This window comes from Prinia subflava, chromosome 4, assembly GCF_021018805.1.
Source record: "Prinia subflava isolate CZ2003 ecotype Zambia chromosome 4, Cam_Psub_1.2, whole genome shotgun sequence".
NCBI lineage: Eukaryota > Metazoa > Chordata > Aves > Passeriformes > Cisticolidae > Prinia > Prinia subflava.
In genome coordinates, this window is record NC_086250.1 from 2,924,364 (window position 1) to 2,942,844 (window position 18,481).

The window sequence follows — 18,481 nt, forward strand, 5'->3', positions numbered from 1 at the left end:
CTGCGTGGCTCAGACCCTCTAGCTGAAGGGCCAAAAATACATTAATTATGTTTCAATTGATATTTTTAATTATAGTTGGTATTTCTGAGCCATCTACATGTGAGAGCTAGCCTGTTGGTAAGTGGCATTTAGATAATGAAGTGTTACATCCCTTTTCAAGACAGCATAATTCTGTTCTAATATATTAATAGTTGTTTTTAGCCTGTACTGTGGCTCTGATTCTTCACTGTTCTAACTCCTTTTGAATCTGCTGGGTAATTTTAATCAAATTTGAAGGACAAGTAGATGTCTTGGAAATAAGTAAGGCACTGGGTGGAGTGACCAAATCAGTTCTTTTGTTGAGGGACAGGCAGATACAGATCAGCAATTATATGAATTTTCATTGCAACTTTTATTTTGGCCTTTATCCAAGTGACAGGGTCCTGGTTTACTCATGGTTGTGATGAGGACAGCTGGGGTTTTGGGGTGAGGAGGTGTCTGAAGCCAGGGAAGAAGAGAGGGAACAACAGGGGACTTGGAGCTGCAGGAAACCAGGTTCTGATGTTCTGCATCTCTTCCTGGGGAAAGGCTTGCAGTGGTTTCCAGAGTGCTTTGGAGGAGGATACCATGATCCATCTTGTATGATCCATGGACAGCACCGTGATCTCACTGATGGCACAAGGCAGCAGAGCTGATTTCTACTTCAGGGCTCATGCTTTGGTGTCCTGCTTTGAGTATCTGGATGCTGATAACTTGGGGACTGAACTTCTGTCGTATAAAGGAAGAGCCATGTGAAATTAAGGATCTGTTGATCCATATCAAGTGGAAAAATACCCATGGCTTCTGTCTTGACAAAGCTGATAACCCCCAAGGTGTCCATGGTGAGACACCAGTAACAAGAGCCGAGCCCAAAGCTTTTCCTCTGCCTCCAGTAGCTCTGCTCAGCTCTGTGTGGCCAGCTGGGGTCAGCCTGTGTCCGGCTGAACTCCTCATTTCCCCACGGAAGGTTCAGGATGCAGTTTCAGTCTCCTCTCCCAAAATAACAGCTTTCATCACTTCTCTTCCCCGTTTCATCGTGCTCATGGGAAGAGCAGGAGCACACATGGTGTCTCTGGCACACAGAATGAAAGAACCACTTGAGGGGGGCAGCTCCTTTTGGGAACAGTGCTGCCTTAAAATCCCTGTGAAACCACCGCCTCAGGCATTCATGAGCTTTCTGTTTCAGCCATCTGAAGGGATGCCATCAACACGTTTTTTTAAAAAAGCTTCAGTAAAGCTTAGTCTGCTTTATGAGGAATGTGTTAGGAAGCTTGGATATTTATGTAATTATCCTAATGAAGTGGTTTTATTTATTGTTTTCTGAGGAAATGCTTGGTATTTTTGGATTCGCGTTCTTCAAAGAGAGGAGGTGAATTTCCTGTTAAGGAATTGGATATGATTTTTTCAAATGTCTTCAGAGGAAAAAGTAAACTAGAAGAGTGATTACAGAATATTGGCTAATTAGCTGTAGTGTAACTGCTTTAATTACTTTTATCCCTGAAGCCACATGACTGTGCAGATGACTAGCAGATGACTTATTTAAAAAAAAAAAAAAAAGACGTGTTCACACTGCAAGGTTAATGAGCCTAATTAAATATAGTTTTCCTTAGCCAGATACTAAATCATAAAGCTTGGGGGAATGAGGGAGGGGGAGAATCCAAAGGCAGTCAGTTCTATTTCAAAAAATGCTTTTATTCTGATATTTAATGAAAAAAGAGAGAAAAGCTGGAATTGTGAGTGATTTTTCTGAATAAAGGCACTTAGATCTAAAGAGTTGATGAGACCTCACATGGCAAACTTTGAAAGTCTATTTAGAGACAATTATGCTGAGACATATTTGTTTTCACTTACCCATTGCTTTAATTAATGTAGGAATGGGCTTGAATAAAAGGTCTGTGTTATATGGAAGTCTCCATCTGCTGCTGCATATTACCAGAACCTTTGTCCTTCCTTGCTGTGCCATTTTTATTGCACCATTTTATTTCCTCTAGTAAGCTGCATGATGTCTCACATTAAGTTGTACAGAAAGGATGGAGTTCGGATTTTTTTTAATCATTCCTTTTTTTTTTTTTCTTTTTTTTAATTCTCTGCCTGTGCTGTGCATTGTGGTTTGAGTTCCCACACTCAAAAAATACTTGGAGATCCACATTCTGTGGTCTTTCATGCCCAAAAATGAGGTGTTAGACATTACTGATTTGCCATGTGTCAGCTACCTTTGTGACCAGCCTTGAGTCACTGAAAACAGAGGGTGAGAGGTGTCAGACTGTGGAAAGGGCTTAAACCAATGGATTTTGTCATATTTGCACAGAGCATGCAGTCAGCTATTGCTGATCAGATATTTGGTGACTTTCACAGGTGACTTTGGACACTTTCCACTTCCACTCTCCTTCCACACCTTTTCTCCCATTAGGAATTGTCTTCTTTCTCTTTTTCTTTCCTTTCTCCAAATGGCTTTATAGTAAATTATTTCCTTTAAGCATATCTACTGTGCAGGACTCTACATCCTAAAAAGATTGCTTAGACCTGGGTCAGGATGCTCAAGAGTCAGGTGGGGTAGATACAACTGAATTCCTCTACAAACAGTGAGTAATGAAGAATTAACCTACTCGTGGGCAAAACTTGTGTCCTTTCATCTAAATATTAATCTCAAACTTGAATTTTCCCTAACAGGCTGGACACTGGCTTGATATTCTCCCAAAGAATTGTTTTTATAAATCGTTTACTAGTTGGTTCTCTTGGTTGTCTTCAAAGATGTAGAAAGAGTAGGTTAGAGCAGCCCAGCTGAAAGGATCCTTGTTAGAGAGGGAGAAGCTGAGTTCCTCATCTAAACCTCTTTGGTTTTATCACATTTCCAAAGGGGCTGAAAGGTCACTATGCACCCAGGAGGGTTCAAAAGTCGTTATAATAAATGAGATTATGATTAAATGATGCTACCTCAGCACTTGGCACGTAGCAGAAGAATCACAACATGGAGTTTGTGTGTCCCTCCTCTGTTTATTTATTTGTGTGTGTTTATCTCCCCCGTGGACTTTGTCAAAAATATCCTGTGTGCCAAAAAGGAGGAAAGCTGTAGCCATAGTTTTTGTAGCAATAGCTTTTCCCACCTGCTTTCCACAAGTCAGCTGAGCTGAGCTCCTCGCCTTGGGGGCAGGGTGGATAAACCTGAGGCTTCGAAATTGGAAAAGAAGTAGCAAGAGTTTGTTTTTGAATCACTTGCAACTTTTCCAAGCTCCCCCTTTTCCTTTTTGCCATGCAGTGAGCTTGATGCTGAACTCTTAAAGAAAAAATCCATGAATTCCTTAGGATCCCTTTGAAATTCCTCCTCTGATTTATTTTTTCTGCTTTTAGCTAACCCTTTGTGGGTACCACTCACTAATAGCTTGTATGTGGCAATAGGACAGTGGTGGCACAGTAGGTTACTTATGCTCAGAACAAGATTTTGTTCAGCTGTTCCATGTTGTCCTGCATTTCCACTGAGTCATCTTTACCCTGAATTGGTTTTTGTAAATGTAGGAAAACAAGCTTTTATTTACATATTTTGGCTAGTATATTAGTTTTCTGCTTTTTATATTTTTTTATTTTTTAAAATTTTTTTTAGTCTATTAAAACTGTTCAGTAGGAAGAAAAAAATTATAAGATTTCTGTACAAAATTAGTGATTTTGTCTACCAGCTTTTTTTTTTTTTTTTTTTAAGTTTTAAACTTTTTTTTTTAATCAATATGCTCAAGGGAAATGCAATTTAACACCGTAGTAAAGAAGATTCATAGAGTGACATGCTCTTAATAAATTCAGTCACCCAGAATTATTATCTCCTAGTATCTGACTATGCCCATGTCCATATTCTAACCTTAACTGGTGGTGATATTTGATGACTGATGGTGGTGATTTGCTGATGATTGGTGGTTAATGACTGTTGATGTTATTTTCAGAGTGTTTTCATGGAATGCTTATGGGATAGGTATTCAGAAGAGTTTTTTATGGTTTTGGGATGTGAAAGATTTTAAAGATATTCCAGTTTCTTTTTTCCTGTGTACTTTCCTGAGCAGTCTGTGTTTGTTAATATTAAAAATTACCCTCTGGCTTTACCATATAAGCAGAAATTTAAAGATTCAAGAGCCTGAGCCCTCAATTCTCCTTTATCAGTCAGATCCCCTTTGTTAAGCAGTGTTAAGCCAATATTTGATTCTTCTGGCTCTAGACAGTTCCATCATTTTAGTACATGTTGAGCATCTGCTGCTCTTTGGGAATTCTGAAATCTAGAAATAAGTCATCAAGCAATGGCAGAAGGCTGTTTTGTGGATTGTTTTTGGGGTTTTTTTTTCATGCTACATGTATAATAAACTTCTCAGTCCAGGGCTGGCAGCGCAGTGTCTCTGTCTCATCAGCACTCAGTTAATTCACTCGTAGTGGCACACAGAACATGCTGTGTGAAATACCCACTTCACAGATCATCCCCTAACAGAAGCTGAGCTTATTTTGGACTGTTGGTAAGTACACAAGACTTTAGAAGGAGATGAAATCACAGCATACTCTTCAGAGGTTCCAAACTTTCTACAACTTTCTTCTGAAGTACAACACCATATATTAAAAGAACACTGAAATAGATGAGGTGTTTTTTTTCCTTTCTCCCCCCAGAACTTGGCTGGATCTCCAAAGTGTATGTGAATCGACCTGCAGTGGTGAGGCATGCAGAACAAATTAAAAAATGGAAAACTGTGAAAGGTAATTGGCAAGTAAGTGCTCCTCTTATGCATTCTGTTCCTGTATTTTTAAAGCAGTCACTCTCCCTCTCCAGGCTGTAATATTGAATTTTTTTCAAGATACATGTAAACTTAAAAGATGTGCTTGTCCACGTCTTATTTTAGTAATTTGTATTTGATGATGATGGGATGGAATAAGGTGAAGCATTTATCCAAACAAGTTAAAAACCTTATAACTCATGACTGGCAAAACCGCAAATGGATTTAAGTCATCTTTATTCATGAGTGGATTAAATTGTATATTACTATCCCTCCACATTTATTCTGTTTCCCAGACAGACTTCTCTGCATGCTGCCTTCTTATTTTTTAATTTTAAAGCTGTAAGATATGATCATGGTCCCTGTCAAGTTTGACCTACCTGGATGATTTTTCTTTGCTTAAACATTCTCAATGTGTGTGATTTCATTGCTTAACTAGTTTCTTAGCTAAAATTCAAAAGTCCTGACTGCCTGTGGCACTTGGTGGGGGGAAGGAGCCCACTCATGTTAGGAAAACTGGTTTTTCAGGTGCTGAGATAAGGTAAATTGTTGGTTATTGTCCATCTTAGTATAAAAAGACAAACTTTCTCCATTCACCAAGCAGCTGTTCTGCAAACAATGCAGCAGTAGCTGAAAACCTGGAGGCAGGAGGGAAGGAGATGATGCAGGATCAATCTTGAGAGTGGAAAGTAACAGAACAAAGCAAGAATCATTTAATTATACTTAATATTTAAAAAGTTGTTCAGAATAGTCGACATCGTGCAACCATTCTGGAGTGGCTGAAGCTGTGTTCACAAGGAGCACAGATTTTGGGATTGCAGTTTGGGGATAATTTGATGTAGGTGTATGAAGGTGATAGAAAAAGGTTTCCTGCCTCTTTTTCCTTCCTGAAAGATTAAATTTTAAAAATTGAGATAAATGGAGGAGATTTAGACACCAGCTCAGCATTTCTTTAGTGTTTCTTATGCATAAAACGTTCCTTGATACCAGGTTTATCAGTCCAGTGGTTCTAAGTTGGGAAATAGCATCAGTGAGAAGGTGCAGATGATATTCCATAACCCTGGCTGTCCTCAGATACTGCAGGTGCAGAAATCTAAAAATTTCTTTTGTCTGAGGCTACCACGTAAATAACAAAGAGAAAGCCACAGGCTTTGATTACAGAGACTCACTGGGGAGAAGGGGATTTAGTGTCACAACACAGCTGGAGGACAGATGTTTATTCCTGACACTTCTCCCCTCTCCTGTGGAGAAACACCAGCACTCGAGCAAGGTTTTACTTGGAAGGGTGTCAGAAGCATCTCTCTGTTTGAACATTGTCACTGCAGGGCTGTTTTCTCAGCAGAGATGATTTTGAACCTGCACGTGTTTGAATGTAAGCAGCACCACAGATTCAAATTCTGGAGCCTGTTTCCCAAAATACCCAATTGAAAAACCCTTTTAAAAACCCTGAAGTTTATACCAGTTCTTGAAACCCCCTGACTACATCTGTCTTGAAGACTGTGATTCATGTCATGTGAGAGGAGACAAGAATTCCCTCAAACAGAGGTTAAAAAGTCCAAGTAAAAGTAACATAAAACTATTTCACGAGAAAATCTCTTTTAAAGAATTATAGGATAAAAGGAGAAACCAGAAACAATCAGTCAGGCTTAGACTAACCAGTGATGGTTCATTACCCCATTGCCATTGCAAACTTTCCCCCTGTACAAGTGCCCTTCAAGAGAAGTCAGCTTTGAGTGAAGCCATCACTGTAAATGAGCATTTTCTGGAAGACCTTCAACAAATACTTCAAAATAATGTCCCAAGCTCAATTTTCGTTCAGCAAAAAAAGCTCATAAAATTTTTAGCTATGCTTCTGTTCCATTCTTTGACTTATTAAAGTCCTTTAAAATTCTGAATCATTTCCATCTAAAGAGTGCTTTAACCTTGCCACTTACCTCTTGCTTTTGGGGCTTTTTTTTGCACCAAAATTAGAGATGTTTGTTATTCCTGATTCACACAAAAGGAAGTGGATCCTTTCTGTGTCATTAGACACTGCTGAAGAGATGAACAAATAAATATCTGCCAGCCATGTCTGTGCTAAGCCATAATTTACTTATCCTCCAGATTACATCCTATACATTTCCCCATTGCCAGAGTGAGGGCCAGGCTTCTGATTCCTGCATCTTCTGAGGCAGTTTGGCTTTGGGAGTGTGAACAGAAATGTTCCATTCCTTGTTTTGTTGCTTTTGCAGGCAGCCTGGCTGCTGAAAGCTGTCACCTGCATAGACCTCACCACCCTCTCAGGCGATGACACTCCTTCAAATGTTCAGAGGCTGTGCTTTAAAGCAAAGCACCCTGTCAGGGAGGATCTGCTCAAAGCCTTGGACATGCATGATAAAGGTATGGCAGCTACTGGTGTGTGTATTTTGCAGAGGAAATGTCTGCTTTTCCTCACTATTTTCTCATTATTTTATTTTATTTGTTTCTCATTGTTTTATTCTTGGAAAGGATGTTGGTCCATCGATGGAAATCGCCTGGACTAAAGGGGAGTCAGGCCTCTGATTGAAGCCACTCACATAAAATATCCAAGTCTTTCTTTAAAACTTGGATTTATGGACTCTTCAGACAGCTGAAGTATAAAATATGAGGTCAATTATCTGAGAGTTTGAGAGAGGAGTATTTTAGCTTGGAATGCAGGAGGGCTGCATCACTATAAAGACAGCCCAGTTGCTCTGGGCTCAGCCTGGCTCCACAAGTAAGAACAGAGCCTGGCAGTGCAGCTTTTCTTGCAGCAATTCCCTGATCAAGCACATCCTAACTGTGTGTGCTGGCCTTAAACTGTGAGTGTGTGGATAAAATCCTTTGGGTTTTAACTCCTGCTGATGCAGACTTGCTCCCAGGGTCAGGTGAAGGAACGGGAGGGAGGAATCAGCACGAGAATTACCTGAACTGTTTGAGCAGCATCACAAACACCCCTGGTGTAGTGCTCAACATCCTTGTGAGAACACAGGAGTGGGAGGTGAGGACAAGGCACAGGAGCTCATGGGGAAGGTGGAATTCTCTGTATGGAAAAGGGAACTGTGGCTTTTGCAGGTATCACTGTTGGAGCAGTTTGTGTGTATCCTGCAAGAGTCTCTGATGCTGTGAACACCCTCAAGGCTGCTGGCTGTAACATACCTGTGGCTTCAGGTAAGCTTAAATCATTTGGTGTTATCAAATACATAGGAAAAATCCAGAAGTTTGGACTTGCTTTTGTGTCAGGGAGTAAGGTGAAAAGGTAACAGGTGGAAGGAAGGTGGATTTTCTTCTGGTATAGTCTTTTGTTATCTTTCAACTTCAAGCTTATCAGGAATGCCAAGTCCTTCTGCTGGAAACTCTTCAGAGGTCTTTAAAATATAGCAGTGTTTTTCTCACCAGGACAGAAGAAATTGAGATAGAGTGCTGGAGAAGTATCACTATTCACTAAGTAGATGACGATGATGGGAGTTCTAATAAAGGTTTATTTTCCCTATCATTTTTGGCTTTGAAGTAATCCTGTGTCAAGGTTTAGCCCAAACCAAACTGTGTGCCACACAACTGCTGGCTCACCCACTTCCAGGATGGAGGGGAAAAGAGAATTGGAAGTGTAAAAATGAGGAAATTTGTGGTTTCAGATAAGAGCTGCTTTTTTGTGCACTCCCAGCCCACTCGCCAAGAGTTACCAAAACATCCCTGTGGAACCCACGCTGCTTCCTGCACAAATCCAGAACACCCCAGCCACAATGGGGATAACTATCCCAGCCCAAACCAGCACATCCTGCAGGCTCAGGGAAGCTGTGTGCAGAGCCAGGCTTGTTGCCTGCTGAGCAGCCACAGGTTCAGGACTTTCACCCCCAAAATCTTCCAGGGTCAGCTCCTCTCCAGTCACCACACACAGGAGATGAGTCCTGAATGTGCAGGAAGCAAGAAGTAGAATCAGAATTACTCAGGTTGGAAGTAAACTCTGGATGTGATCTGGTCCAACCCCCTGCTCAAGGCAGGGGCAAACTTTGCAGTTAGATCAGGTGTTTAATGCTAAGGTACATGTGAGTGTTCTGTTCTTGTTTAATTGTTGTGTAGGGGAAAAATACATACTAAATGCATTTATATGCCAGAGAGAGTGACAGTCTCTGGCAAAGCCATTATTTTTTCCATTTCCAAAGTTACCTTTGGGTTTTGTACTTAAACATCATAAACATAATCTTAAATAGAACTCACTGAAAGCAATTTTTGCTATATTGTGATTTAACCGTTAAACAATATTACTATGATTTAACTCGAATAACTACTTAAAATAATTGGAGAATATTAAATTGTTTGTATTGCTTCATATCTGGGCTCACTCCTGGTTTGCTCAATTCTGCTGGAAGCAATAGAGACTGGGCTTTAGGCTGGTCTGGAAAACATCAAGGCACGTGAAAGATGTTTTCACAAGATGCATTTACCTTGTGGACATTGATTTTTGAGGGTAGAGCTAATGCTTCTTGTGGATGAAGAGAGGGTGGGATAAGGTGCCTTTAGATTTTTTGAATCATGGCAAGCTTTAAGAAAAAGAAGAACGTTTAAACTTTTTGCTGCATCGCTGGTATTTTCAATTTTATGGTCAATTTATAAAACTTTAGCACATTCATAAAACATTTTGTCCTTCTGCCTGCACTCCTTTCATGCTAGTGGCTGCTGGGTTTCCATCTGGACAAACTCCTCTGGAGACCAAGCTGACTGAAATCAGGCTGGCAGTGGAGTATGGTGCCCGAGAGATCGACATTGTCATCAGCAGGAGCCTGGTGCTCACTGGCCAGTGGGAAGGTAAGGAGAGATTTCTACATGAACATGCAGGGTCTGTCTCTGTCTCTTCCCCCAGTCTCTCCATCAATCCTTGGAGAATTTGGTCTCTCACCTCAGAGTGAGTGATAATCTGGGGCTCTGAGCTAAATAAAAGCTATTTAATCAGTTTGTGGCAAAGGGTTGCGTTTTTTTGAGAGGAATGCTGTTGGAAGTTGTGTCAGGCTGGGCAGGCAGAGTGGCTCTGTGGTTTGAAAATTCAGGTCTATTCCCTCCACGCCTTTAGAGGATTTTGTGTACAGCATTAAAAAAGAATAGCAAGTAAAAGCCTAATTATTTGAAGAGTTTTGTTAGAAAGCCCAAGGGGCTGCTAATGTAGATGATACCTTTTTAAATATACATGTTTCAATTCTTGACGAAAACACGTATTTGAGTTGTTTTCTTTTTCCTGAAAGTTGAGGGTACAAATTGACTGTTCCTATTATTATTGATGTTCTGGCGTCTGTAGACTACCACTAATTAGTAAGAACAATAATGCTGAAGATGGTTTTTGCTCTAATTGCATCCTTAATGTACTGTGAATGGCTTGCCTTAAGTGCTGACAGTGCTCCTATGACTAATCTCCATGTGAAGGTAGACACATCATTGTCTTGGAGTGAATTTTCCATTTAGCTGTATAATGCAGTGCCATAACATCCTATTTGTCTGGAGGACTTTATAATGGGCCCCTGGTACCTGACTTTATTTAAGGAAATAACAGAAATCATGGTAATAGATCATGTTTTCTGCTCTTCTTTCAATTAACAGTTAGGATTGAACCAAACCCCCCACATGTTTTTACATCTGTGTCGTCAGGACTGGTTTCCTTGCTGGAATATTTTGTGGTATTTGCAATCTCCATACTTTTGGTCTGAGTTATTTAAGGGTTATGTGAAGGAGAAGGCAGAGAGAGTTTGGATGCTGGCTGAAAGGAGCTGGACACACTTTGTGAGCTTCCTCTGATGGGAGATGAATTACTCCTTGTGGCACAAATCACAAGGGAGGAGTGCACAGGCACAGCGGTGATGGATGTGAGATGAAGCTGTCAGTTTACTAAATAAGTAAATTAGGGATGGCTTTTAATTTGGTATGCATATTCTTTTAGCCAGAGCTGAAGTCATGACAAGGTTGAAAGCCATCCCTATTTTTCTTTCTCCTGTGGCATAATTCAAATTATTTCCAAACAATTTCCTAAGCTTATTCATGAATCTGGATCTGTCTGTGACACGTGTTTACATGATCTTGAAGAAAAGCTACTTCAGGAACAGAATTTGCTTGCCACAGAGTGAAAAATTACAATACTGAACTTTCCTATTAAAAAAAAAACAAACAAAAAACCAAAAACCAAACCAAACCAAACCAAAAACCTCAAAAAAACCAGAAACAAAACAACAACAACAACAAAAAACCAAAAAACAAACAAAAAAAAAAACCCAAACCAAACCAAACAAAAAAACCCCAAAAAAACCAAAACCAAAACAAAACAACAACAACAAAAAAAAACCCCACCAAAAAAACCCCAAACCAAAACAAAAAAAACCCCCACAAACACCAAAAAGCAAAAAAACCACCCACAAAAAAACCCCTATTTCATTAGGTGATCTGGATATTTTGGTGACAATCTAGTGTTCTATCTTCTTGTTTAGCTTTCAATAAATATGTTATCTATGGGATAATACAGAATAATCTATAAAATACTTCTAAGGAATCTAGAAGAAGGGATAGAGAAGGATTTTTTAGGCTAAATCTAATTAATTTATATTATATAAAATTAAGTAGAGCAGTACCTGTGCCTGTGTTTAAGGTGCTTCATCAAATAAGCTGCCTTGCAGTTCTATTATAACTTATGCTAATAGTAATAATAACAATATTATTAATAATAATAATAAACTTCTATGGATATTTTCCTATGCTGATAGACTTCACAATTTCAGAAGTTATTGAAAAAAAAAAAATCTGTGTGGTAGAGTGCTTTATCTCCCTGTGCATTTTTAGCTTTTCTTCTAGCCTGTGCAATAATTGGGGTCACCACAATAGAATAGTGTTGCTTTGTGATTTGCTTCAAAGGCTTGTTTGGTTATTAAATATTTTAATGCGTGTCCAATTATGTCAAGTTATTTTAAAGCAGTTCTTGAACGTTACTGGAGCTCTTTATGACGCTCAGAATGTATTTTCCAGATCTTTGTGAAGTAGTTGTTAAGATCTTTTAAATAATGCTGAATATGAAAGCAGCTTTATTGGACAGCGAAATTACATCAGAAAATAAGATTAAATGAGATACACATTTATGAATTTACATACCTTTTATAACCTTTTAAAACAATACTACTTTAAAGTAGTTTACTCAGCTATTGTCTTGTATTACGTGAGAAAGTATGGATTAAACATAAATGATCAATTTGGATACTTCCTTTAGACACAGGATGTGGAGTCTTTCTGGAAGGAGTGACCAAATTGACCAACAACTTGTTGAAACAGACTGGATTTATTTATTATTCTTTTTTCCCCCATTATCAATATTTGCTGTACCTCCTGAGGTTGTGTGGGGTGCAGTTATGTTAGTGCAAATTCCACAGCTGGCAGCAACTCTCAGTGTAGCATTGCTAATCCATCAGGATTGTACCATTGTTAATCCATCCAGGAGAATTTTTAATCCATCAATTGCTCTGTGGCAGTTGAATTTTCCTGTAAGAAAAGGGACTAACATCAGTCATTGTGACTGACTAGATAAAAACACCAAATAAATTGAATTGTTTTTTAAAAAAAGTGATTTTATCACCATATTTTTTGAAGAAGAGCTATTCCATAAAAAAATAAGTGGTGTGTGTTTTTTCCCCTCATGTAATATTTTCATTTCCTTTGTAGGAGATCTGGATTATCCTCTTTCTTTTGTGATTTTTAGGACTAATGTATCACACCAAAGTAACAGACCATCTAAATAATCTACTGCACATTACAGCCAGCAGAAATTTTCAGGGATGTTTGCTTGGGAAATCTGTGGGGGAAGGAACATTTTCTTTGCTGCATTTAATAGCTGCTAAAATTCAATATAATGTACTGAATATTTGCAGTATTAGGAAAATTACAAGAAAGCTTACAACTCTTGTGTTTTATAACAGTGAAATTAAAACCACAGCTACGAAAGCATTTTTTTTGTCCCCTACAAAATCTGAATTTTGCTGACTTCACTCAGTGCATCTTAAAGTTCATGAAAGCTGTCAGATATCTCAAGTGGTGCAAAGTAGAAGGGTCCTTATGCCACATCCATTTTAACAGCTGGGTCAGAAGAGCTGCTGCAGACTGTATTAGTGAGCAGCTGGCTCTGGGTGTATTCTATAGATGTTGGCTTGCTTTGGGGTTTTTTTTTTGTGGGTTTATTGGTTTGGGTTTTCTTTTTGGCAGCACAGACTGTCCCAGAGGAAGTCCAGCACTCCCTGAAACACTGAGTACGTTCTGAGAGTGACTAACTCCACCCGTACTTAGGACATTTACCTGGGTAAATGTTTTCAGGATAATCCCGTCATTTGTGCCTTGATTTAAATCTGACTGAGCACTGAAACGTCTCCTTTTATTTCTGGAAGGAGTAGGAGTTTTTACACTTGTGCTGTATCAAAGCAGAACTTCCAGCTTGCACTGGGACTGGGATGCTCTGGTTAAATTGGTCCCAAATGTAGCTGGGGTTGAGAACTCCCTGTGAATATCAGCTATTGTCGGCAATAATTGCTGTCTGAATAAAGAACATCCTTCCCTACCCACACACCCACCCCATTAAAGTGTGCCCACTTCTTCCAACATGAGGGAGGGTGCTGGAGCTGCCCTGCCAGGGAGCCACTGTGAGGATGGGAGTTCTTTTCATGGAATCCAACCTAAACGGAGATTTTGTTGATTTTATTTTGACTTTTTTTGGTGGCGCATCTCAAAGGTAGGGGAAACTTTTTCCTCTTCTTACCGAAACTAGCAGAAGAAGAAAGCTGCTTTCTCAGGGTTTTCAAAAGCTTCAGGAAGGATTCGCCCCACTAAAAGAGATTTTGTTTGGATCTAAGATGAGAAGGGTTATTAAATGCACAAAAAAAAAAAAAATAGCACAGGTCCTTTGTGTTTCCTTTTTGAGCCTCGATTTGATGTAGGTTTCTGGAGCATCACCAATTGATCAATAAAACATGTTAGACTGCATGCTAGTACTGATTAATTCACACCTTTGGTACACAGCAAGAAACAAGGTGAAGCCTGGTGTCTATAAAGGGACTTGCTAAGTGCATCAGCCAGTTGTCTGCTAATGTGTGCAGGGTGTCTCAGAAGGCCAGCCCAGCAGTTCCAGCCCTGGACACCCTGGTGTGCCCATGGCATCAGTCACACGAGGGCCCTGCCACAGCTGGCAAACCCTGCTCTTTGCTTCCAGGTCTCACTTAAGGGCTGAGGGGAAAAGAATCCAGTATTGCTGAAAAAAAAAAAACAACTCCATAACCTGGATTGTTTTAGCAAGACCTGTTTAAAGATGTGTTTTAGCCTTGTGTCAAAGAACTTTTTGATTATGTGTTTGAAGGTTGAGTACACTTTGTCAAAAGGACCCTCTTGCAAAGCATCCTGTTTGTTTATTTTGCATCTTAGTTTTTTTTAAATTCAAAATCCAGAAACGGTGACTGTGCACTGTAAGAGCTGATTTTCTCCCCACACTGGAGCAATCTTAAACATCCCCAAGCAGCCAAATTCTGAAAGTAATGCTTCATTCATTTCTAGCTCTTTTAGTCTCCCTATGTGCAAACTTTTGTGGCAGCACTGCTGAATTTTACCAGGAAAGGTGGGAGGGTTTCACTGGCCAGGTGCAGAGGAAAACAAACTTATCTCTGAGTCCTGATTCAATGTGCTACCATATAAACCAGCTGGAAAAGATCACTCTTTGCTATCATAGCATTTTTTGCTCCTGATGTATTCATGGGCATTTTGTACATTTGTAGTTTTGAGAGAACAGACATTAATAGCTTTTGTGTAAAGCCTGAAACCGCACAGCCTTGTTAATTACCTCCAGCCATGTAATTTATTGAACTTACCAAACTTCAGTTCCTCAGTGCTACGACAAATTACAAGATTGGAAATTAATCCAGAGCTGGAAATGACTGCCATACTTGCAAATATCTCTGAGGCAACTTTGACCATTTGGTGTGATCCCTTTGTCCCCAGGTCTGTACGAGGAGATCCGTCAGTGCCGCGCCGCCTGCGGAGATGCTCACATGAAAACCATCCTGGCTACAGGTGAACTGGGCTCCCTTGCCAATGTCTACAAGGCCAGTATGATAGCCATGATGGCAGGTAAATGCACCTGGTCCTCCTTTTAAGCCAAGAATGTCTCTGCTGAATTATTTACGAGGCTCAGAAAGTTCCACTCGTGGACGTTTGGTTTTGTCGATCGTAGAGGAAGCCTGTGTAGCAATTACTGAAGCTGCAGGTGGAGTAATGAAGTGTCACTTGTTTTGTGTAACCTACAAAAAAACCTGCATGAAATGGTAAGTGAGAAACTGCTGGATGGCAAGGGTTGTAGGAACAAGTAAAAGTTGTTGTCAGCCACCTGAATATTTAATATTTAATGTCTGCATTTGGGGCAGACACGCTTCTGGAGAGAGTTGTGCTGGCCTACAGGTAGGATGTAGGTAGGTGACTCACAACCTTGTTTTAAATGCTTTTAAATGTTTTCCTGTGAGGATTCATGTTTAAAAAGCTCTCAGTTTTTGTTTGTGATCACTTCTGACCCCCTCTCTGAGGGCAGCTCAGGACACAAACCTTCCAGTGGACAGGACAGTGTTTCCAGGGGCTGTGCATACTCTGTGGGTGTTACATTTTAGCACCCATTTGATCCCAGATTTCCAGCAGTATTTTCTCCCTCTGCAGCTTTGGGTCTGTGCTGGTACAACTTTTCCTAGCTGAACCAGGATTACAGTTCCATGTTTTAGTTGGAGACTGGAGTTCCAATTTAGTTGGAGTTCCAAGTTTATGTTGGAGATGCAAAATTGGGAATTGGCTTCCAGGCATTGCTTTTCCCACAGGGCTCCTCAAGTTTATTTTAGAAGTGTAAAGACATGCTAAGAACCACTTGGGTTAGTCTGTCTTGTAAACTTCCCCTCATTTTTTGTGTTGATTTTTTTTCCTCCTCTTTTTTTTTTTTTTTCTTCAGACTTGAAATTCTTACTTTAAAGCAAGAAGAAACACAATTAAGTGTCTTGTCAGCATTTCAATAAATATTCAGCTTGCTGCTGACCTCACTGTTACCATACACAGTTCTCTGATTCAAGTGGAATGGAGAGCATTTCAGGCTCCTAACAAGCCCAGCTACAGTGTCAATTAGTATCATTAGACACAGAGGATCAGTATTATGCCACTAAACATTGCTTTTAATTAGAAGAGGTGTAAGAAACACACATTTCCTCTTATTTAAACTGATGCATTAATCATTATGATCACTTTTTGTACCACTGAGTAGTGAAGAATTCAGCTTATAAAGCGTTTCACCGTTTTCAGAATTTTGCTGGTGTAGTTTTTTTGAAATACAGCAGATGGCTCTATTGTTAATGATTTTCCTTGCCTAGTTATTCACTTTACGAGATACTTATCCATCTGAATATATCCAGTAATTTCCTTATTTCAATCTTTTGCTTTTTCTTTGTGGGTTGGCGTAAAAATAAGAATTTATTTGTGCTCTATATACATGCATTGAAGGCCAGGATTTCAGATTCCAACTTGTCAGAACTGCTGAGAGCCTCAAATTCCAGTTGAATTTTGTTTTACTTGTATATTTGTATCATTTTGGGGAGAAAATGAATCCATAGCATTGTGGATTCAACTGGAAAACTGGCTGTAGAAGTTTTTGCTGCCTCTGGCCAGTTCCTCGTGTCCTTTACAGCAAAATACAATTCCTTCAGCTGTGCTGTTAGAAGTGCTTCCCATGTGTCATTGTAAGCTGAGTTTGCAAAGAATTACAGTTGAAAATTATTCCAGAAAAGGGTTAACTAGTTTGCTGTGGGGTTTTTGATTGGTTGGCAGTGTTTTAAGGTTTTTTTAAATGGTCACAGCCTCAGTAATCTGGTTCACAGCCTTGCTTTGCATGCAGTTGTATCAGTGCAGTCCTTAAAGTGTTCTCACTTCACTGTCTGTGATGCCACGTGGGGAGCACAAAATCCTGGGGTTACAGAGTTTGCAGTGCCTTGCTGAGCATGCACACATTCACCAAAAATCCTGAGGCACAAAGCCACCAGAGGTATAATATATATAATTTAAATATATGAGATATACAACATTAATATAAATTCTATCCTATCCTATCCTATTCTATTCTGTCACGTCATGTCACGTCATACATGAGATATATATTAGATATATTTAGTTATATAAAATATAAACTAGAATATTATATATCATTTTCCTCTATGTGAACTGATGGCTCTTGACTCCTGTTCTCTCTGAAATAATTCTCCATGGCTTCTTTTTATTCCTTCTCCAGTATAGTCCATAAGGGGAAGGACATCAGAATGGGAGGAGGCACACACACAATTATCTTAAATTCTTTTAGCCATATCTTTACCAACTTGACTGACACGCCATAAATTCCTCTGGAATATTTAGGAAGCTATTTCTGAGTGAAAGGGGCTGACATCCCTCTGAGGGCAGTGACTCACCTGGCAAGAATAGGAGGAGGAGGACAGGCTGGCAGGGAGCTGTGCCTCTGTCCCACTGCCAGGATGCACTGTGGATTTTGGAGAGCTGACTGAGACAAATGCCTAGCACTGAATCAGGGAATTTGTGGTTTAGAGCATCCTCTGCCATTTCTTGTGCTTCTTCAAGTCCTGGTGGTGGTTTGAGTGCGTGAGCTTCCCAAGAAAACTGACTGCAGTTTTGACCCTGCTTTGGGGACAGACAATAAAGGAATTAGTGGAGTTCAGTGTCTGGTGCATCCTCGTGTAAATCACGTCATTTCTACAGGAGACACTCAAGGCTGTGCCTAAGTAATCTCTTGGAATAAACAGTCCTAAGGAGCACAGATGGGTGCCTGACTACCCCATGCTAATTGTAACTATTATATATTTCTTCACTGAGAATTTTCAAGAAGAACTTTCTCAATTTCTTTTTGAGAACACTCAAGAAGGTGTTCTTGTACATAGTATGAGAGGTGGGCCATTTTTAATCTTCTGTTTCTTGGCACAAACATCAGAAACAGCCAAGGAAGGCAGACAAGGAAGGGAAAGATGAACTTGCAGTGGGAAAGAAATACTTCAGTAAAGCTGTTGATGATTAATTGTATATTTCACTCATTTATAAGATTTTTATTCTGGAAGACCATGTTACATAATTACAGGTCTTTATTGTACTGTGTAACAATTCATAATTGTTGAGATACACAGACCAGGAAAGAGGTGCAGGAAGTGATTAAGTAAAGGTACTTTGAAAGCGAAAATTTTATCTTTTCAAGACAAAATGACAAAAAATTGACTGTCAGAACTGCTTTTACACCACACTTTGGGAAGCTGAGGGAGCACAGCAGTGACATTTGAAAGATGCTTGTTTTCTTTATATATATCTAAACAAGTACCTGTGTAAAGAACAGGAAAGAGTGATGTCCTGCATTCTGCATGGTCTGTGGTTGTTCTGCATCTTCAGGGCTTTAGTTAACATCACTGAAAGTTTAGTGCAAAGAACAAGCTCAAAACACACTGTGGAAAACCAAGAAGCAGTGTGACAGTCTGTCCCAAAGTTTTGAACAATATCACAGACTAACAAAGTTACTGAATTAGGAGCAAGATCAAAAGATGGAGTATCTTTAAATACAGTCAGCCCAAAAGAGTTTGGAACAGAAACAAGTGACTTCATTTGTTCTGGTACAGAATGGGGAGAAATAAAAAGGGCAGCAGTATGAAAATGCA

General features: G+C 39.6%; 1 protein-coding gene across 1 annotated transcript in view; it reads left to right on the plus strand.

Moving 5' to 3' along the window:
• Nucleotides 1-18,481, plus strand: part of DERA (deoxyribose-phosphate aldolase) — a 41,882-nt gene that overhangs the window by 3,159 nt on the left and 20,242 nt on the right. The window contains exons 2-6 of the mRNA XM_063395177.1: nt 4,654-4,751; nt 6,989-7,136; nt 7,830-7,925; nt 9,426-9,560; nt 14,754-14,882. Coding sequence (XP_063251247.1) covers nt 4,654-4,751; nt 6,989-7,136; nt 7,830-7,925; nt 9,426-9,560; nt 14,754-14,882 — 606 coding nt within the window. The remainder of the gene's footprint in view (nt 1-4,653; nt 4,752-6,988; nt 7,137-7,829; nt 7,926-9,425; nt 9,561-14,753; nt 14,883-18,481) is intronic.